General features: G+C 44.9%; 2 protein-coding genes across 5 annotated transcripts in view; one reads left to right on the top strand and one right to left on the bottom strand.

Moving 5' to 3' along the window:
* LOC141092886 (NACHT, LRR and PYD domains-containing protein 1 homolog) overlaps window positions 1–3,441 on the bottom strand; it is a 71,205-nt gene extending 67,764 nt beyond the window's left edge. For both annotated transcript variants that reach the window (XM_073579207.1, XM_073579209.1), the window contains exon 1: window positions 3,290–3,441. The gene's annotated coding sequence lies outside the window, so the exon portion shown is untranslated. The remainder of the gene's footprint in view (window positions 1–3,289) is intronic.
* On the top strand, window positions 4–21,909 carry LOC141092888 (uncharacterized). 3 transcript variants are annotated; one of them, XM_073579210.1, is made up of 7 exons: window positions 4–128; window positions 18,493–18,583; window positions 19,148–19,313; window positions 19,463–19,578; window positions 20,643–21,007; window positions 21,344–21,434; window positions 21,692–21,909. In XM_073579210.1, the coding sequence occupies exons 3-7, from the start codon at window positions 19,282–19,284 to the stop codon at window positions 21,718–21,720; spliced, it is 633 nt and encodes a 210-aa protein (XP_073435311.1). In that variant the 5' UTR covers window positions 4–128; window positions 18,493–18,583; window positions 19,148–19,281; the 3' UTR covers window positions 21,721–21,909. The 3 variants fall into 3 exon arrangements, with proteins under 3 accessions (XP_073435311.1, XP_073435312.1, XP_073435313.1); XM_073579211.1 differs by having other exon boundaries at window positions 18,493–18,587; XM_073579212.1 differs by lacking the exon at window positions 19,148–19,313 and having other exon boundaries at window positions 7–128.
* The last annotated feature ends 524 nt before the right edge of the window (window positions 21,910–22,433 follow it).

Raw genomic sequence — 22,433 nt, 5'->3', positions numbered from 1 at the left:
GCACACACCCTAAGACCTCTGATGATGCACTCCTCTCGTCACCTGACCGCTGCTGCCAATCACAGGCTGCAGTGATTCTCTGACATTCGAGCAGAGTAGAACACTGTGCAGCAGCTGCACACTGAAAGGTGAGTTTGCCTCCATGTATTAATTTAAAACCATCTATGCCTTAAAAAAAAATGTCACTATCAGACAACCTCTTTAAAACCTTAATGGCATGTTCACAAGGAGTTTTTTGATCTGCTTCAATATTTACATTAATAAACTCTTTCTGAACATACCCAGGAAGACCTGTGAAGACTCAGACGTCAAGGTTAGATTTCAGAAAGGCAGATTTTAAGGGATTCAGAAAGAGAATTGGAGGGATCCAATGGCTGGATATCCTTAAAGACAAAAATGTCCAGGAAGGATGGGAAATCTTGAAAAATGAAATTCTCAAAGCACAATCACAAACAATTCCGAAAAGAGGGAAGAATAGGAAGCATTTAAGGAAACCAGGATTTTGAATATCCCATTTGGCTGAAGGGCATAAAAAACATTTAAGACAGCAAAAGCTCCATCTTGAATATAAAGGGGGATTTATGTTGTTAGTAATGGGGCAGTCCACACCAAAATACAGAGACCTAAATGATTTTGATTCAAGACCCGTATCAAACTCTCCAATGCAAGTGTATGAATCCTTCAAAAAAAATTGGACAGCGCTTGGGTGCCATCCATGCACTGTTCATTTTCTCCTGACTTTCTAATAGAAGAAACCAGAGAAACCTCTAGTTTTTGGGGACGGGAGAGTTTGCATGCGAGAAAAACTGCTGAGACTCTGATGGTAAAATCTCCCATGAAAATTTTAACTAAAGCACTGATGAAAGTCATTCTATTTTTTGCACACGAGAAAAAAAATCAAAACGGCATCCGAACACATGCACTGATGAGGCCAATAGACAGTAATAGTGATGGCACAGCAAACTTGAGCTTTGCCTTGCACTTTTTTCGGGAACGTGTACCTATAGGTGACAGAAACTCAGACATAGTCTACCACGTCTTTGTGTCTACCTTCTACTGGCGTACACTCCCAAAAATGATGCACGGCAAAGTGCACTTTCCCTCTTCCGTCACCATTACAGTCTATTGGCTCCGTTTGGATGGGGATTTTCGGACGTATTCCCGGCCAGGGACACAGAACGCAATGTGAAAGCACTCTTAGGCTGGTTTCACATTAGCGCATTTTCAGCGCGCGCACGGCCGGGGGTAGCTCCGCCCCCGAGCCGGCTCTCTGCCCGGCGTGCCCGCCCCTTGCTTGTAGCGCCGCCTACTAGCGGACAGCGGCGCCTGCGATCGGCGCACCCTATCTTTAGCATAGGGTGCGCAGATCGTGCGCAGGCCGTGCGCTAGTTGCGCTTTGACCTGGGCTGCGCACTTTTGACGGTGCGCCGTGCGCGCCAAAATCCGAAAAGTTTGATTTTGGCGCGCACGGCGCACCGTCAAAAGTGCGCAGCGCAGGTCAAAGCGCAACTAGCGCACGGCCTGCGCACGATCTGCGCACCCTATGCTAAAGATAGGGTGCGCCGATCGCAGGTGCCGCTGTCCGCTAGTAGGCGGCGCTACAAGCAAGGGGCGGGCACGCCGGGCAGAGAGCCGGCTCGGGGGCGGAGCTGAAAATGCGCTAATGTGAAACCAGCCTTACAGAGGGTAGATAGCCAAATTTCTTAAAGGGAACCTGCCTGGTCCCCCAAGCCCTCCAACCCAACAGCATTCACCTATGTGTGAGCAAACTCCCTGCCTAACCAGCCCTGTATAATGTTATTAAGTGAAAATAAGGTATAAAAAAAGCATTTTTAACCTCTGCTTTTCCTATGCTAATGAGGGCTTTGACTAGTCAGCCCTCTTTCCATTACACTCCTGTGGGCATGATAACATAATTTGCACAAGTGGTGTAATCGCTGCTCATGCAAATCAAGCGCATGCACACCGCTCATTCCGGCAGCGTCACTGTGTCTCTGAAGCTGGATGCACGCTTCCCGGCTTAGGCTAGTTTCACATTAGCGCTTTTGAGCGCAGTGACGGCCCGCGCACGGCCGCCGCTAAGCCCCGCCCCCTGCCGCGCCTCCGCCAGTAGCTCCGCCTACCGGCGCATGACGATGCATGTGTCCCCTATATCACTGGGGGCGCAGGCCGTGCGCAGTATGCGTTTGGCGGCACATGCGTCGTTTTCACGGTGCGCCGAGCGCAACCAAACTGCAACAGGTTGCGTTTGGTGCTGGTCGGCGTACCATCAAAAGGACGCATGCTCCGCCAAACGCATACTGCGCACAGCCTGCGCCCCCAGTGATAAAGATAGGGGACGCATGCAGCGTCATGCGCCGGTAGGCTGAGCTACCGCCGGAGGCGCGGCAGGGGGCGGAGCTTAGCGGCGGCCGTGCGCGGGCCGTCGCTGCGCTCAAAAGCACTAATGTGAAACTAGCCTTAAGAGGCGCGCAGTGCACATGTCCTAAAGTTTACAAAATAGCTTCTGCTCTTGCAAATTATGTTATCACGCCCACTGTGGCCGTGATAAAATGGCTGACTAGTCTGGGGCAACTAACACCACAGCAACTAGTCAAAGCCCTCATTAGCATAGAAACGGGGGCATTATAAATGCATTTTTTATACCTTGTTTTCACTTACTAAATGTTATAATAATTGTAAGTGTGTGTACGGGGTGTACAGAGCGGAGCCGTGTGTGTACGGAGCAGAGCCACGCATGTACGAGGTGTACGGAGCGGAGCCGTGCATGTACGAGGTGTACGGAGCAGAGATGTGCGTGTATTTTGGCATGGGCGGGCCCCATTTTAAAGTTTGCACTGGGGCCCATAACTTTGTAGTTACGCCACTGATTGTGAGATTTTATTGCCCACCAATTAGTAAGGGTAATATCTATTGGGATGTAATAGGAGGCATCAGTAGGAGCAGGCAATCTGGCAGACCACTGAGGCAGGCAAAGAGGCATCCCCTTTGTAGCCACTCATCTGAGGTTTCATAAGCAAAAGGGGTATATGTAGAAAAACACAGCAACAACTTCAGTAAATCTGACACCAAAATCTGCTGAGGTAGACCTGCACATATACAAACATAACCCGAAGCAGGTGGAAGGGTGGTGGTGAGATGACAGGCACAGCCGAGGCTGCTTATACCACATAAATATGGCCTTCCTTAGCCTCACTTTTTGCTGTACAGCTTACTGGTGGATGCCGCTCATAACATCGCCGTAAAGGGGTTATTTTTGAGCATGCAGCCTAATAAGAATGTTACTCACCATTAGTTTTGCAATTTGCACGGCTTCCGGAGTCATAGCTTTGACAGTTTAGTTTCATTTCTCTACTGATAACAATTAGTTTCACTTTTCCTAGTAAACATATTGTAAATCCAGTTTTTGCCACTAGATGTCAGAAGAGATCATGTACACAGCATAGATAGAGGGGATAGCCTGTAGTACAACAGAAATATTTTTCAAATAGAACCTTTCAGGCGATTCATGCTGATCAATCCCATAACTCCAAACTTTTGAAGAATGAGATGACGGACAGAACGCACGATGTCGCAAATTTCAGCCATAATCTATATATAAAAATGAGTGAGTGTATGTGTGTGTGTGAGTGTATGTGTGTGTGTGTATCAGCCACGCCCACTCCACAGAGCAACCAATCACTAAGCATCTTTAATTTCACCAGAGCTGTTTAAAAGATGCTGAGCTGTGATTGGTTTCTATGAGCAACAGTTTTCATTGTAGACAGTTGTGGTAACTGAGGCCTATTATTCTATGGTGTTATTGTCCTTCTGTAAAGCTAGAAATTACACAATTTATTACTGTGCCAACACAGACCACCCCCTGATACAGACTGCAGGGGGAGCCCAGGATCACACAGGATAGGATTAGATACACGGCTCAGCAGTCAGCATCACACAGGATAGGATTAGATACACAGCTCAGCAGTATCACACAGGATAGGATTAGACACATGGCTCAGCAGTCAGTATCACACAGGATAGGATTAGATACACGGCTCAGCAGTCAGTATCACACAGGATAGGATTAGATACACAGCTCAGCAGTCAGTATCACACAGGAGAGGATTAGACACATGGCTCAGCAGTCAGTAACACACAGGATAGGATTAGATACACGGCTCAGCAGTCAGTATCACACAGCATAGGATTAGATGCACAGCTCAGCAGTCAGTATCTCACAGGATAGGATTAGATACACGGCTCAGCAGACTGTATCACACAGGATAGGATTAGATACACGGCTCAGTAGTCAGTATCACACAGGATAGGATTAGATACATGGCTCAGCAGACTGTATCACACAGGATAGGATTAGATACACGGCTCAGTAGTCAGTATCACACAGGATAGGATTAGATACATGGCTCAGCAGACTGTATCACACAGGATAGGATGAGATACACGGCTCAGCAGACTGTATCACACAGGATAGGATTAGATACACGGCTCAGCAGTCAGTATCACACAGGATAGGAATAGATACACAGGTCAGCAGTCAGTATCACACAGGATAGGATTAGATACACGGCTCAGCAGTCAGAATCACACAGGATTAAACAGAGTCAGCATGGGTTTGTAACTAATAAGTCATGTCAGACTAACTTAATTTCCTTCTATGACGGAATCACTGATTGGGTGGATCAAGGAAATGCTGTAGATATAGTATATCTTGACTTCAGCAAAGCATTTGACAAAGTATCTCACACAATCCGTATTGAAAAAATGACTAAGTATGGAATGGACAAGGCAACTGTTAGGTGCATTCATAACTGGCTTAGTGATCGGACCCAAAGAGTGGTCGTAAATGGCTGCACATCCAGTTGGAAGAATGTCTCAAGTGGGGTACCACAGCGCTCTGTCCTGGGCCCTGTATTGTTCAACATCTTTATCAACGATTTAGATGAAGGAATTGAGGGTAAACTGATTAAATTTGCTGATTACACAAAGCTAGGAGGGATAGCTAATACTAGCCCCTTTCTGCCATCCGACGTACTATCCCGTCCACGGTACCCGGGCCCGTATGACCGTGGACGGGATAGTACGTCGGGCCCTTTAATGCGATACCGCGACTAAACTTGCGGTGATCGCATTAAAATTCCGACGCCATCTCACCTTAGAAAATATGGCGTCGGCATCCCGGGCTGCGATCCCGCCCCCCCGGCATCCAGAGCGCTGTGATTGGCTGTTCAATTCTGAACAGCCAATCGCAGCGTTTCTCATTGTTTCAGCCAATCAGCTTGGCTGAAACAATGATGTCCTAGGCTGGGATCGAGTACCGATGTACTCGATCCTAGAGCCGGTGCCTGGCAACGCCAGGCACCCGCAAAAAGCACCCGGATTGGCGCGATCGCCGATCTGATCGATCGCGCCAATCGCAGTGCACAGCGGCGCTATATCGCCGCTGTGCCCTGCCAGTGCCGGCCAAGATCGGTGCTATATTAGCACCGATCGTGCTGGAGCCTGATGCAGGCCCAGCAGGGTCTGCAGGAGTTGGCTGGCACGATCAATTAGATCGGCGATCGCGCCAACCACAGGGCACAGCTACGGTCACCATGTGACCGCTCTGTGCCCTGCTGGTGACCTGGGCATGACCTGCCTAGTAATCGGAGCTGTGAGCTCTGATTCTAGGCAGTTGCCATGGTCACCAGGCAGATCAGGGATTGGTGGGATCGATGTAATCATTCGATCCCACCAATGACAGGTCACAGCAGCGATGTGACCGCTCTGTGACCTGCCCCCTGACCTGCCTCTGACCTGTCTGACCTGTCTGCAGGGGTCCTCACTCTAGCTGAGGATTCCTGCAGAGAGGTCGGACGCAGCAAGAGCTCCTGTGCTGGGTATTGTGGTGCCACAGCTTGTAGCATCACAATCCCTGCAGAAGAAAGAAAACTACAATTGTAAGTGTTAATTGATCCCTGATCCCCTGCCCAATCTATCTTCACCCCCCCAATCTATCTTCATCCCCCCATCCCCCCTCCACGCCCCCTCTTACCCCCCTCCACCCCACTTTTGCGCCACCTCCGTGCGCAGCCGGCGAGCGTTGATTGGTGACGCAGTTCACCGATCAACACTTGAGCTCGCTTTTTTTTCCTTAGCCCCCTTTGCGCCACTTCCGTACACACATCCCGCAGCCGCAAAAGTTGGATAAGTGACACACGTCACTTATCCAAGCTTGTGCCTGCCGCTTTTCATTTTTTTCACCCCCCTTTGTGCCACCTAACTACAACCCTAACTGTTGATCCCTGCCCAATCTCTCTTCATCCACCCCAATCCCCCCATCCCCCTTCCCCCTATTTTTACCCCCCTCCACCCCACTTTTGCGCCACCTCCGTGCGCAGCCGCCGAGCGTTGATTGGTGACGCAGTTCACCGATCAACACTTGAGCTCGCTTTTTTTTCCTTAGCCCCTCCGTACACACATCCCGCAGCTGCGAAACTTGGATAAGTGACACAGTTCACTTATCAGAGTTTGCCATTTTCCTTTTCTTTTTTTTTCCACCCCCCCCCTTGCGCCACCCCGTGCGCACATCCAGCAGCCTAGTTTTGATAAGTGACACTTATCAGCTAGGGCCTGCTGTTTTAGACTTTTTTTCCACAGCTTTTTCTTTACAGAAAGTTTACACCAATCACTCCCCCCCCTCACGTACACATACAGTTTTCAATAAAGTGTACACCCAAGCACCATATTTACACAAAAATGTCATCAAATTCATCCCAACAGCGCTATTCAGTGGAGGAGGCATATGCTTTACTTGCCTCCGAAACTGATAGCGATTTGGATGACGATCCGACTTTTCTTTATTTTTCGGATTCTTCATCCTCTTCTTCTTCCTCTTCCCCCTCCTCATCTTCCTCCTCGGGTCCTGCGGAACCGCCACGCAGACGCTCCAGGACAGAAGATGAGGCAGCGCCCACCATGCCCGCAGCTGACCCAGTGCTCCCCGTATGGACCTCGCCCCCCGAAAATTACGAGCCACTGATTCCTGATTTTGTGGCAGAATCAGGAATCAAGTTTGACACCACCGGCCTCACAGAAATTGACTTTTTCAAAATCTTTTTCTCTGAGGATTTTGTTAACCTCATGGTGGAGCAAACTAATTTGTACGCTCGTCAATTTTTGGAGCAAAACCCGCGTTCAACATTTTCAAACTGGTCTCCTGTAGACGCAGTTGAAATGACGCAGTTTTGGGGCCTGGTCCTCCATATGGGGATACTGAAGAAGCCGGAAATTCGGCAATATTGGAGTGTTGATATTTTATACAACACTCCAGTGTTCCGAATGGTCATGGCCCGGACGCGTTTTGAGGCCATCCACAAGTTTCTGCATTATACTGATAATGCAGAGTGTCCCGCACAAGATGACCCCAACTTTGACCGTCTGTTCAAAGTTCGGCCGGTCATCGAACACTTCAACAAAAAGTTTGCTGAAGTGTACGTGCCCCAAAGGGACATCTGCGTGGATAAGTCCTTGGTTCACTTCAAGGGAAGGCTGCGATTCCGTCAATACCTGCCCAGTAAGAGGGCCAGGTACAGAATCAAACTCTATAAGTTGTGTGAGAGTACCTCAGGGTACACCCACAAGTTTAGAGTTTACGAAGGGAAGGACACCCGGATTGAACCCCCTGAGTGTCCTCCTTTCCTGGGAGTGAGTTGGAAAATTGTGTGGGATTTGGTGCACACACTGCTGGATAAAGGTTATCACCTCTACACTGATAACTTTTATACCAGCATCCCACTCTACAAATCCCTCTCTGAGCGACGTACCGCAGCCTGTGGTACTGTCCGCAAAAATCAGAGAGGCCTCCCGAAGACGCTACTTGGGCAGATGCTCCGAAAAGGTGAGAGCAGAGCCCAATGTAGCGACCACCTGCTGGTGGTCAAGTACAAGGACAAGAGAGATGTCCATCTCTTGACCACCATACACGGTGATGGCAGTACCCTCTGCACTGTACGGGGTACCTCTACACAGGTCCTCAAACCGACATGTGTAGTGGGGTACAACAAAAAAATGGGGGGAGTTGATCTCTCCGATCAACTCCTCCAACCGTACAATGCATTGAGGAAGGCCAAGGTGTGGTACAAAAAGCTGGCCGTGCACATCGTCCAAATGGCAATGCTCAACGCATTCCTGCTGTCACAATGTGCATGCCCAGCGATACGTCGTACCTTCATTTCCAGGAGGTAGTGGTTAAGGCCATGATGTTTGGCGCTCAGGAAGGAGCGGGCCCCAGTACTTCAGGAACTGAAGGTGCTCCTATTGTCCCAGGTCAGCATTTTCCGGGGGTGGTCCCGCCAACCCAAAGAAAAGGTAAGCCGCAAAAAAGGTGTTGAGTGTGTTACAAAAAAGGAATACGCAGGGACACCATTTACCAGTGCGACACCTGCCCCGAAAAACCTGGCCTGTGCATGAAGGATTGCTTCAAATTGTACCACACCTCCATGCACTACTAATTTACATTAGATTAGTTGGGGGCACATCTAGATTTGTTCATTGGGGGTCTAGTATCCAAAATAATGTCATATGTGGGGTTTTTTCCTGTTTAGGCACATCAGGGACTCTGCAAATGGAACATGACGCCAGCAGACCATCTGCATTCCAAAACAACACTACTTCCCTTTCGAGCCCCAACGTGTGCCTAAACAGTTTTTTTCCCACATGTGGGGTACCAGAGTACCCAGGACAAATTGGACAACGACTTTTGGGGTCTAATTTCTCCTGTTACTCTTGGGAAAATTAAAAATTGGGGACTAAATGATCATTTATGTGGGAACAAAACAGGATTTTATATTTTCACACCTGGGCATTATAATCTTTAGTGAAACACTTGGGGGTTCAAAGTGCTCACCACACATCTAGATAAGTTCCTTAGGGGGTCTAGTTTCCAAAATGTGGTCACTTATGGGGGGTTTCTACTGTTTAGGAACATCAAGGGCTCTGCAAATGGAACATGACGCCCGCAGACCATTCCATCAAAGTCTGCTTTCCAAAACGTCATTACTTCCCTTTCGAGCCCTGACGTGTGCCCAAACAGTAGTTTTCTCCCACATGTGGGGTATCAGGGTACTCAGGACAAATTGGACAACAACTTTTGGGGTCCAATTTCTCCTGTTACTCTTGAGAAAATTAAAAATTGGGGACTAAATGATCATTTATGTGGGAACAAAACAGGATTTTATATTTTCACGCCTGGGCATTATAATCTTTAGTGAAACACTTTGGGGTTCAAAGTGCTCACCACACATCTAGATAAGTTCTTTAGGGGGTCTAGTTTCCAAAATGGGGTCACTTATGGGGGGTTTCTACTGTTTAGGAACATCAAGGGCTCTGCAAATGGAACATGACGCCCGCAGACCATTCCATCAAAGTCTGCTTTCCAAAACGTCATTACTTCCCTTTCGATCCCTGACGTGTGCCCAAACAGTAGTTTTCTCCCACATGTGGGGTATCAGGGTACTCAGGACAAATTGGACAACAACTTTCGGGGTCCAATTTCTCCTGTTACTCTTGGGAAAATTAAAAATTGGGGACTAAATGATCATTTATGTGGGAACAAAACAGGATTTTATATTTTCACGCCTGGGCATTATAATCTTTAGTGAAACACTTGGGGGTTCAAAGTGCTCACCACACATCTAGATAAGTTCCTTAGGGGGTCTAGTTTCCAAAATGTGGTCACTTATGGGGGGTTTCTACTGTTTAGGAACATCAAGGGCTCTGCAAATGGAACATGATGCCCGCAGACCATTCCATCAAAGTCTGCTTTCCAAAACGTCATTACTTCCCTTTCGAGCCCTGACGTGTGCCCAAACAGTAGTTTTCTCCCACATGTGGGGTATCAGGGTACTCAGGACAAATTGGACAACAACTTTTGGGGTCCAATTTCTCCTGTTACTCTTGAGAAAATTAAAAATTGGGGACTAAATGATCATTTATGTGGGAACAAAACAGGATTTTATATTTTCACGCCCGGGTGTTATAAACTTCTGTGAAGCCCTTGGGGGTTCAAAGTGCTCACCACACATCTAGATAAGTTCCTTAGGGGGTCTAGTTTCCAAAATGGGGTCACTTGTGGGGGGTTTCCACTGTTTAGGCACATCAGACGCTCGTCAAACGTGACATGGCGTCCAATCTCAATTCCAGCCAATTTTAGGTTGAAAAAGTCAAACGGGGCTCCTTCCCTTCTGAGCCCTGCCATGTGCCTAAACAGTGGTTCCCCCCCACATATTGGGTATCAGCGTACTCAGGACAAATTTGACAACAACCTTTGGGGTCCAATTTCTCCTGTTACCCTTGGGAAAACAAAATATTGGGGACTAAATGATCATGTTTGTGGAAAAAATATGATTTTTTATTTTCACGCCCGGGTGTTATAAACTTCTGTGAAGCCCTTGGGGGTTCAAAGTGGTCACCACACATCTAGATAAGTTCCTTAGGTGGTCTAGTTTCCAAAATGGGGTCACTTGTGGGGGGTTTCCACTGTTTAGGCACATCAGACGCTCATCAAACGTGACATGGCGTCCAATCTCAATTCCAGCCAATGTTAGGTTGAAAAAGTCAAACGGGGTTCCTTCCCTTCTGAGCTCTGCCATGTGCCTAAACAGTGGTTCCCCCCCAAATATTGGGTATCAGCGTACTCAGGACAAATTTGACAACAACCTTTGGGGTCCAATTTCTCCTGTTACCCTTGGGAAAACAAAATATTGGGGACTAAATGATCATGTTTGTGGAAAAAATATGATTTTTTATTTTCACGCCCGGGTGTTATAAACTTCTGTGAAGCCCTTGGGGGTTCAAAGTGGTCACCACACATCTAGATAAGTTCCTTAGGGGGTCTAGTTTCCAAAATGGGGTCACTTGTGGGGGGTTTCCACTGTTTAGGCACATCAGACACTCGTCAAACGCGACATGGCGTCCGATCTCAATTCCAGCCAATTTTAGGTTGAAAAAGTCAAACGGGGCTCCTTCCCTTCTGAGCCCTGCCTTGTGCCCAAACAGTGGTTCCCCCCCATATATTGGGTATCAGCGTACTCAGGACAAATTTGACAACAACTTTTGGGGTCCAATTTCTCCTGTTACCCTTGGGAAAATAAAAAAATTGTTGCTAAAATATTATTTTTGTGACTAAAAAGTTAAATGTTCATTTTTTCCTTTCACGTTGCTTCTGCTCCTGTGAAGCACTTGAAGGGTTAATAATCTTCTTGAATGTAGTTTTGAGTAGCTTCAGGGGTGCAGTTTTTAGAATGGTGTCACTTTTGGGTATTTTCTGCCATATAGACCCCTCAAAGTGACTTCAAATGTGAGGTGGTCCCTAAAAAAAATGGTTTTGTAAGTTTTGTTGTAAAAATTAGAAATCGCTTGTCAAATTTTAACCCTTATAACTTCCTAACAAAAAAAAATGTTGTTTCCCAAATTATGCTGATGTAAAGTAGACATGTGGAAAATGTTATTTAGTAACTATTTTGTGTCACATATTTCTCTGTTTTAAGGGCATACAAATTCAAAGTTTGAAAATTGCAAAATTTTCAAAATTTTTGCCATATTTCTGTTTTTTTCATAAATAAACGCAAGTTATAGCGAAAAATTTTTACCACTAAAGTGAAGTACAATATGTCACGAGAAAACATTCTCAGAATCGCCTAGATCCGTTGAAGCGTTCCAGAGTTATAACCTCATAAAGGGACAGTGGTCAGAATTGTAAAAATTGGCCTGGTCATGAACGTGCAAACCACCCTTGGGGGTGAAGGGGCTAGAGAAGAGGATTCAAAAAGATATAAATAAACTGGAGCCGTGGGCAGCAACTAACAGAATGGTTTTTAACATGGAAAAATGCAAAGTACTACATCTGGGCAATAAAAATGAAAAAAGCATATACAGAATGGGAGGAATAGGGCTAAGCAACAGCACATGTGAAAAAGACTTGGGTAAACTAATAGATCACAGACTGAATATGAGTCAACAGTGTGATGCAGCAGCAAAAAAGGCAAATGCAATTCTAGGATGTATTAACAGAAGCATACAGTCTAGATCACGTGAAGTCATTATTTCCCTCTACTCCTCTTTGGTCAGACCTCATCTGGAATATTGTGTCCAGTTTTGGGCACCACATTTTAAAAAAGACATCAACAAACTGGAGCAAGTTCAGAAAAGAGCGACCAGAATGGTGACCGGTCTGCAAACCATGTCATATGAGAAAAGGTTGCAGGATTTGGGAATGTTTAGTTTGCAAAAGAGAAGACTGAGAGGAGACTTAATAGCTGTCTACAAATATCTAAAGGGCTGTCACATTGTAAAATGAGCATCATTATTCTCATTTGCACAAGGAAAGACTAGAAGCAATGGGATGAAACTGAATGGGAGGAGACACAGATTAGATATTAGAAAAAACTTTTTGACAGTTAGAGTGATCAATGAGTGGAACAGGCTGCCACGAGAAGTGGTGAGTTCTCCTTCAATGGAAGTCTTCAAACAGAGGCTGGACAGACATCTGACTGGGATGATTTAGTGAATCCTGCTTTGAGTAGGGGGTTGGACCAGATGGCCCAGGAGGTCCCTTCCAACTCTACGATTCTATGATTCTAGGATAGGATTAGATACACGGCTCAGAAGTCAGTATCACACAGGATAGGATTAGATACACGGCTCAGTAGTCAGTATCACACAGGATAGGAATAGATACACAGCTCAGCAGACTGTATCACACAGGATAAGATTAGATACACGGCTCAGCAGACTGTATCACACTGGATAGGATTAGATACATAGCTCAGCAGTCAGTATCACACAGGATAGGATTAGATACACGGCTCAGCAGTCAGTATCACACAAGAGAGGATTGGATACATGGCTCAGCAGTCAGTATCACACAGGATAGGATTAGACACACAGCTCAGCAGACAGTGTCACACAGGATAGGATTAGATACACGGCTCAGTAGTCAGTATCACACAGGATAGGAATAGATACACAGCTCAGCAGACTGTATCACACAGGATAAGATTAAATACACGGCTCAGCAGACTGCATCACACAGGATGGGATTAGATACATGGCTCAGCAGACAGTATCACACAGGATAGGATTAGATACATGGCTCAGCAGACAGTATCACGCAGGATAGGATTAGATACACGGCTCAGCAGTCAGTATCACACAGGATAGGATTAGATGCACCGCTCAGCAGACTCTATCACAGGATAGGATTAGATACACGGCTCAGCAGACTATCACACAGGATAGGATTAGATACATGGCTTAGCAGACAGTATCACACAGGAAAGGATTAGATACACAGCTCAGCAGACAGTATCACACAGGATTAGATACACGGCTCAGAAGACTATCACACAGGATAGGATTAGATACATGGCTTAGCAGACATTATCACACAGGATAGGATTAGATACATGGCTCAGCAGACTATCACACAGGATAGGATTAGATACACGGCTCAGCAGACAGTATCACACAGGAGAGGATTAGATACATGGCTCAGCAGTCAGTATCACACAGGATATGATTAGATACACGGCACAGCAGACTATCACACAGGATAGGATTAGATACATGGCTTAGCAGACAGTATCACACAGGATAGGATTAGATACATGGCTCAGCAGTCAGTATCACACAGGATATGATTAGATACACGGCACAGCAGACTATCACATAGGATAGGATTAGATACATGGCTCAGCAGACAGTATCACACAGGATAGGATTAGATACATGGCTTAGCAGACAGTATCACACAGGATAGGATTAGATACACGGCTCTGCAGTCAGTATCACACAGGATAGGATTAGATACACGGCTCAGCAGACAGTAAGGTCGGGGTCACACTAACCGACGCAAAATACGGTCCGTAGTTTACAGGCGTAATACGGATGAATGACCCCTAAATAGTGCTCCATATGTCATCCGTAAGCAAGGTGTGGTTGCGTATTTTGCGCATGTCTGCATCCGTATGTAATCCGTATGGCATCCGTATGGCGAGATTTTCTCGCCGCCTTGCAAAATGGACCTATAATGGAGCCCTACGACAGGGTTTCTAACAGAAACAAAATAATAGATATACACACATAGAATGCATATATATATATATATATATACACACACACAAGTCATTGAGACAAACATATATATACAGTGGGGCAAAAAAGTATTTAGTCAGTCAGCAATAGTGCAAGTTCCACCACTTAAAAAGATGAGAGGCGTCTGTAATTTACATCATAGGTAGACCTCAACTATGGGAGACAAACTGAGAAAAAAAAATCCAGAAAATCACATTGTCTGTTTTTTTTTCATTTTATTTGCATATTATGGTGGAAAATAAGTATTTGGTCAGAAACAAAATTTCATCTCAATACTTTGTGATATATCCTTTGTTGGCAATGACAGAGGTCAAACGTTTTCTGTAAGTCTTCACAAGGTTGCCACACACTGTTGTTAGTATGTTGGCCCATTCCTCCATGCAGATCTCCTCTAGAGCAGTGATGTTTTTGGCTTTTCGCTTGGCAACACGGACTTTCAACTCCCTCCAAAGGTTTTCTATAGGGTTGAGATCTGGAGACTGGCTAGGCCACTCCAGGACCTTGAAATGCTTCTTACGAAGCCACTCCTTCGTTGCCCTGGCGGTGTGCTTTGGATCATTGTCATGTTGAAAGACCCAGCCACGTTTCATATTCAATGCCCTTGCTGATGGAAGGAGGTTTGCACTCAAAATCTCACGATACATGGCCCCATTCATTCTTTCATGTACCCGGATCAGTCGTCCTGGCCCCTTTGCAGAGAAACAGCCCCAAAGCATGATGTTTCCACCACCATGCTTTACAGTAGGTATGGTGTTTGATGGATGCAACTCAGTATTCTTTTTCCTCCAAACACGACAAGTTGTGTTTCTACCAAACAGTTCCAGTTTGGTTTCATCAGACCATAGGACATTCTCCCAAAACTCCTCTGGATCATCCAAATGCTCTCTAGCAAACTTCAGACGGGCCCGGACATGTACAGGCTTAAGCAGTGGGACACGTCTGGCACTGCAGGATCTGAGTCCATGGTGGCGTAGTGTGTTACTTATGGTAGGCCTTGTTACATTGGTCCCAGCTCTCTGCAGTTCATTCACTAGGTCCCCCCGCGTGGTTCTGGGATTTTTGCTCACCGTTCTTGTGATCATTCTGACCCCACGGGGTGGGATTTTGCGTGGAGCACCAGATCGAGGGAGATTATCAGTGGTCTTGTATGTCTTCCATTTTCTAATTATTGCTCCCACAGTTGATTTCTTCACTCCAAGCTGGTTGGCTATTGCAGATTCAGTCTTCCCAGCCTGGTGCAGGGCTACAATTTTGTTTCTGGTGTCCTTTGACAGCTCTTTGGTCTTCACCATAGTGGAGTTTGGAGTCAGACTGTTTGAGGGTGTGCACAGGTGTCTTTTTATACTGATAACAAGTTTAAACAGGTGCCATTACTACAGGTAATGAGTGGAGGAAAGAGGAGACTCTTAAAGAAGAAGTTACAGGTCTGTGAGAGCCAGAAATCTTGATTGCTTGTTTCTGACCAAATACTTATTTTCCACCATAATATGCAAATAAAATGAAAAAAAACAGACAATGTGATTTTCTGGATTTTTTTTTCTCAGTTTGTCTCCCATAGTTGAGGTCTACCTATGATGTAAATTACAGACGCCTCTCATCTTTTTAAGTGGTGGAACTTGCACTATTGCTGACTGACTAAATACTTTTTTGCCCCACTGTATATATATATATATTTATATTTCGCAGAGTTCTTCATAGCAGAATAGAAGCTAATTAAATTGACGGCTTCTATCAAATCATTCCCCAACCCGACATGAAATGACACATGGTTTAAATTCAGTAAAGCATTTCATTTCATGTTTTTTTATATGTCCCTCACTAATAATTAGATGAGGGTTTGTGTGCAAAATTTGGGAGTTGTAGTTGTTATTTTAAGGGGTTAATTCGTTGTTAAAAAATGCGTAGGCTTCCCATTGCCCTGTAGCGGTGGCGAATGGGTTAATCTAACAAAGGGTTAATGTCATTTTACAATCGAATGGTGACATTAACCCTTTGTTAGATTAACCCACTCGCCACCACTATAGGGCAATGGGAACCCCACGCATTTTTTAACAGCGAATTAACCCCTTAAAATAACAACTACAACTCCCAAATTTTGCACACAAACCCTCATCTAATTATTAGTCAGGGACATATAAAGAAAAACATGAAATGAAATGCTTTACTGAATGTAAACCATGTGTCATTTCATGTTGGGTTGGGGAATGATTTGATAGAAGCCGGAAATTTAATTAGCGGCTATTCTGCTATGAAGAACTCTGTGAAGTATAAATATATATACATGTTTGTAACAATGACATGTATGTGTATATATATATATATATATATATATATATATATGCATTCTATGTGTGTATATCTATTCTTTCATTTCTTTATTAAACCTGTCAATGTGAGTTTACTGTATAGCGCACTGAATTGCCGGCTTTTCTAAAAGACACCGGGTGCGAATTTCTCGCAAGTCACATGTGTGGTCCGTGTGTAATGCGTATTTTTAGCGCACCCATAGACTTTCATTGGCGTACTACGGGCGTAGTACGCTGACAATCGCAGCATGCTGCGATTGGCACGGACTGTAGAATACGCCCGAGAAATATACGGCGGTTGGGAGCAAACCCATAGAGAATAATTTGTCCGTGTGTAATGCGTGCTTTTAACGCCTCTCACTCATCCGTATTCCTCGCCAGTGTGACCCCGGCCTAACACACAGGATAGGATTAGATAGACAGCTCAGCAGACTGTATCACACAGGATAGGATTAGATACAAAGCTCAGCAGACAGTAACAAACTGGATATGATTAGATCCACAGCTCAGCAGACAGTATCACACAGGATAGGATTAGATACATGGCTCAGCAGTCAGTATCACACAGGATAGGATTAGATACACGGCTCAGCAGACAGTATCACACAGGATAGGATTAGATACACAGCTCAGCAGACTGTATCACACAGGATAGGGTTAGATACACAGCTCAGCAGACAGTAACAAACTGGATATGATTAGATAAACAGCTCAGCAGACAGTATCACACAGGATAGGATTAGAAGGCTGTACGTCGGCGCTGTCAGGACCCTGACAATTGGTCACTTTGAGTGCAGTTTCTGTCAAATGTAGGGGGCGGAAGCCAGACTGTGAAGGGTCTAGGAAGGAATGAGTGGAGAGGTAACGGGTACAGTGAGAGTAGACAAAGCACTCCAAGAGTTTAGAGATGACGGGGAGATTGGAGACTGGTCTGTAGTTGTTTGTGCAGGATGGGTCAAGGGCAGGTTTCTTTAATAATGGAATAATGATAGAGTGTTTGAAGGAGGATGGAAAAATGCCAGAGGAAAGGGAGAGATTAAAGATTGTAGTTAGGTGAGTTGTGACAACTGGAGAGAGCGACTGGAGGAGATGTGAGGGAATGGGGTCAGTAGTGCATGTAGCTGGACGAGAAGAAGAGAGGAGCCCGGAGACTTCTTCTTTTGTGATGGGATCAAATGTGGAGAGTGAGCCAGAGGAAATGCAGGGTGGGATGGGAGTCACGGCACTTGGTGGCTGGGAGAGGATTTTCTGTCGGATACTATCTATTTTATTTATAAAGTGGGAGGCCAGGTCATCATGAATAGTAGGATAAAGGGTGCACCATAATGTCAACTATCAATGTAAACATATGAGAGGGTGCAAAGACCTTGCATGGGATAATCCATGAAAATAATAAGAGAACAGACCAAGCAAAAGAATGGTATGCAAACCTAATAAATCTATGAGAAATAGATATGTAAAAAATGCTTTATTTGGAAAAACAGAACACACAATTAAAACCAGTTAAAATATGACAATAAATGTCCCAATAGCACACCCCTGTATCCAAATGACACATATAACCCAAATAGGAATATAAGTCCCCTTATGCCAATGTCAAATCACTGCAAGCAATAAGAGCCCATCAGGATGGACTGTGGGCAATTCATAAGAGAGCCCATACAAAATCCACCAATGGACTAGAATCCTGTCTACTATAAACCATATGAGGCAAAGGCACAGAAGCGTAATGGCCAGCAGGGCCAATGAGATGAATATCACATACTCACTACGTGTGCAGAGTATTAACCGAGCCCTGGAGACCTGCCTGACCTGAAAGGGTGGAATAATAACCACCCACCAAGCTCCTATTAAGGAAAAAAAAAGCGTTCAGCGTTCAGCACTCTAAGAGCATCACTGGAGAAATAGAATTGGGGGTGTATGTGCTATTTTATTGGCTTGAAACATTATTGTATGTTTTTTGCATACGTTTTATCATTGATGCATGGTGTTATGATTATCTACTAATTCTATTGGTAGTAAGTTTTATTGTGTTTTATCTTGTATTTTTCAGCTTTTTTTCCTTGTTGGTTCTGTAAATGGACTGGGACACAAGAGAGGCGGCTTGGAGGGCGCAGTCTTCGGACATTTTCTCTTCCACTAACGTTGGTACACCTAGTTCAGAATTTGTTAAGGTCACTTCGGAATTGACCGCAGCACATAAATTGGGTATTAGACTGTGGTGGAATACTCGGTCTTTGGAGGAATACATTAAGTCCAATATTGTGCCGCGGGGTTTGAGGGTTGCCATTTATCCAGCATGGGAACCCTCCCCTGGTTTTCGCACTACTTGGGAACAGGGGCTCCTTCGATGTTCAGGTATTATCATGAATATGCTGTTGGAGCATGATAGGGAGTTATTAGCATCAGTTAAGAAGCAGATCAAGGAGCTAGATACCAAGTTGAGTACCTTTGATGAAGTGACCCAGATACAGCCCTTTAAAAATAAACTAAAGGAAACTCTAGATAGGTATGATAGAGAAATTACCCAAAAGAAAAAGTCCAAGTTTCAGAGGGATCGTAGTGATTTTGAGGAGAAACGGGCATTCCTTTGGAAACATAAGGGTAATACTAGGCATGGGGCCCCCATGAATAGGGCGCCGGACAGAAAAGTGGAGGTGATCCGTAAACCGGACTATACATCGGGCAGTGATTTTTTTTATCATCAGCCGAGAGCGAGGTCGACACCGGACCAGAAGGGGCCGTCGCAAGCGGCGGGACATTCACGAGGAGTACCCGATCCAGGGGACGCAGGCCCCCACAGTACAATCAGTACAGAAATTTCCGCAAATAAAGGACAGGGATGGTGTTGGTGATGGGATTATGGATGCACAGGTAACGGACAATGTGTTACAAATTATTAACCTATCCCATTATGAACTCTCGCCCTTGGAAATTTCTGTACTTCAGAGGGGGCTGACTTTTGCCCCTGTCAAGGATGTGGATAAGTTCACTTTGGTTAAGGACCTCTATATTTTTTGCAGGCAATTGGTACTTCAGGTACTACACAACAAACCACAGGTGGTCGATGGTCTTGATCAGACGGACCGTCAGGTGCTACAAGACCTAATGGATCTTTTGCAAGAGGATTCGAATACCGGTAATAATCGTTTCCCATATAAGAACAAGTCGATGGTAGCTCCACCCTTTGCCCTGGTTCCATCTATTAGGGTTTTTTTTTAACTTGTTAAAAAAGATTTTTTGCTATCCCTGCTAGATCACGGTACATCGATAACTTACATGCTGGGGAAATATCAGCCCTGGATGGTCTGAGGTCCAATAAACTATTTGTGATTAAGGAGGCTGATAAAGGTGGCAATGTGGTCTTGTGGCCACATGAATTGTACCAGGAGGAAGCCTCTCGTCAATTGGATAATGGCCGTTTTTATAAAAAATTGCCATCGGACCCTACGGGATCCTTCTCAGCCAAATTCAGAAGGTTATTGGATAGGGCATTTGAATTAGGGATTATTAACAAAAAGGAGTTGGAATTTTTGTGGGTGGAGCACCCTGTAATACCTACCTTTTATATGTTGCCTAAGGTTCATAAAGATCTTGTGAGACCCCCGGGTAGACCCATTGTTGCCAGCATAGGGAGTCTGTGTGAGAAGGCATCAATTTATGTGGACTATTTTTTGCAGCCCGTAGTGAAGGGATTACCCTCCTATATTCAGGATACCTCCCATTTTATCAGGAAATGTCGTGATGTGGTTCTAACACCCGGGGCCCTGTTGGTTACCTGTGATGTGGAATCATTGTATTCCAACATTGATCATTCTGATGGTGTCATGGCGGTTCTGTATTTTCTTGATCAGGCAATACAGTCCGACAGGATGCATGATTCATTCATTGTGAAATTGTTGGGATTCATTATGAAACGTAATTTTTTCATTTTTGATAGATCATATTATCTTCAGATCTCCGGTGTGGCCATGGGGGTCAGATGTGCCCTGGTATTGGCGAATTTGTTTCTTGGTTGGTGGGAGGCTACCCGGGTATATCACATGGAAGGGTTTAGAGATAAAGTGCGACATTGGTCGCGCTTTATCGACAACATTTTTTTCATTTGGACTGGCACAGTAGAGGAATGTGATTGTTTTATGGAATCATTGAATTCCAATCCGTATAATATTGTGCTGACCTATACAATGTCCTCTATTTCAGTTACCTTCTTGGACCTTTTGGTCTCAAACGAAAATGGGGGCATTGCCACGAGATTGTTTAGGAAACCCACGGCTACAAATAGTCTATTGGATTATACAAGTTTCCATCCAGTTCACACTAGAAATGGAATACCTGTGGGGCAATTTTTAAGAACATGGAGAAATTGTACATCGGATGAGGTGTTCCGGGAGGAGGCTTCATGCCTTACGAAACGTTTCAAGAAGAGAAACTATCCTAAGGGCAGTATTTCGCGAGCATATCAACGAGCAAATGGATGTACACAGGACTCGCTTTTGACCACACGTATTAAGGCGCGGGAATCGGGGCCCCGGTTCATCACGCAATACAATAGTCAATGGTCACAGGTGAGAGGAATACTTGGGAGGCATTGGGGTATTCTTACAACGGACCTACAAACTGCCGCTTTGGTGCCGGAGCGCCCTTGTATAACAGCAAGAAGGGCTCCAAGTTTCAAGGACATCCTAACTAAGAGTCACTACACGAGACCCACCATTGGGTTGGGTAGGGGAATAACACTTAGGGGTTCCTTTGCGTGTGGTGACTGCAATGTTTGCCCCTACATGCTTCCCACTAGAGATTATTTTGTTAATCCAGGGGATGGAATTAGACATGGGTTAAGGTCATACATCAATTGTAAAACCAGTTGTGTGATCTATGCGTTGATTTGTCCATGTCACCAGGTGTATGTTGGGCAGACCTCCCAGGAGTTACGTCGAAGAATACAGAAACATTTTTCAACAATCAATTTGGCGCGAGTTGACTATGCAAAGGGTAAGGCCCTGATGTCCGTGGCAGCCCATTTTCTGATCCACCATGCTGGGAAGGTCGCCAATGCCAGGGTGGTGGGATTGGAGAAAATATCAGTGTTGATTAGAGGGGGCTCACCCAGGAAACGACTATTACAACTGGAGTCACGATGGATTTTCAATTTGAATTCGTTAAGCCCAGGGGGCTTGAATGAGGAACTCCTGTTTACGGGGTTTCTGGGTTGAATATTCACCATGCCCTCTCTTCTTTTCTTCCCTTAGGTGATTATCTTCTTTGGAAATCGGTATGAATAGGAACTATGGTCCCTCTATGGTCTGATTGGATTCGTGCCATGGATGTATTTGGCCTCAATTCTGTTTCCTTTTGCTTATATGGTTGGCAAACCCTGATATATTGGACTTGAACCATTGGATAAATGGGATATTCATCCTATGGAATATTTGTATATATTGATTAATAAAATCAGCAAGTGATCTTTCGATATGTATATTTGTGTCATCAGGGCTCTTCATTTTTTGAATAATTTCATAGATCTTGAAGTCTATTCCTTGGATAGATCAATTGTTTCTCTTTTGATGGATGCTCATATTTATAAGATGTATTTGGGTATTCTGGGCTCATGGGGATCACATTTAGGGTGTCACATTGGTGGTACTGATTGTTGGAGTGACCAACATTGGGATATAGTTTTGGTTGGTTGAATATGAGGGTTATGGCCACTTTTGTGGTGGGACATGTCCGATTTGGTGGGTACCTGGGGGGGTCTTTTTCTAGAAATTGCTCCCCCGATTTGGATCATATAAACATAGGAAAATGGCCCCACAATATGACTTGGATTCTCTCCTTGATGTGGATATCCTTGATTATCAGGCATTATTGATGAAGAGAGTTCTTGATTACAATTGGCCTTTATCTATATCAATTTATATGTCATGGTGGCTTTTTCCTTATATGTATGTTTTGTCTGGTTTTGTGATCGCCTTATTATTATTCTTTTTTTAT

Source organism: Dendrobates tinctorius, unplaced genomic scaffold (genome assembly GCF_039654945.1).
Source record: "Dendrobates tinctorius isolate UK_male_01 unplaced genomic scaffold, ASM3965494v1 ptg000062l, whole genome shotgun sequence".
Taxonomy (NCBI): Eukaryota; Metazoa; Chordata; class Amphibia; order Anura; family Dendrobatidae; genus Dendrobates; species Dendrobates tinctorius.
This window is presented reverse-complemented; position numbering and strand designations above follow the sequence as displayed.

Bases quoted from the DNA above. Each gene is read 5' to 3' on its own strand.
- LOC141092888 (XM_073579210.1), top strand. From the start codon at position 19,282: ATGGTGTTGGTGATGGGATTATGGATGCACAG. The intron at 21,008-21,343 runs GTGAGAGGAATA...CCATGTCACCAG, and splicing joins ACAATAGTCAATGGTCACAG to GTGTATGTTGGGCAGACCTC. The intron at 21,435-21,691 runs GTAAGGCCCTGA...TTCTTCCCTTAG, and splicing joins GCGAGTTGACTATGCAAAGG to GTGATTATCTTCTTTGGAAA.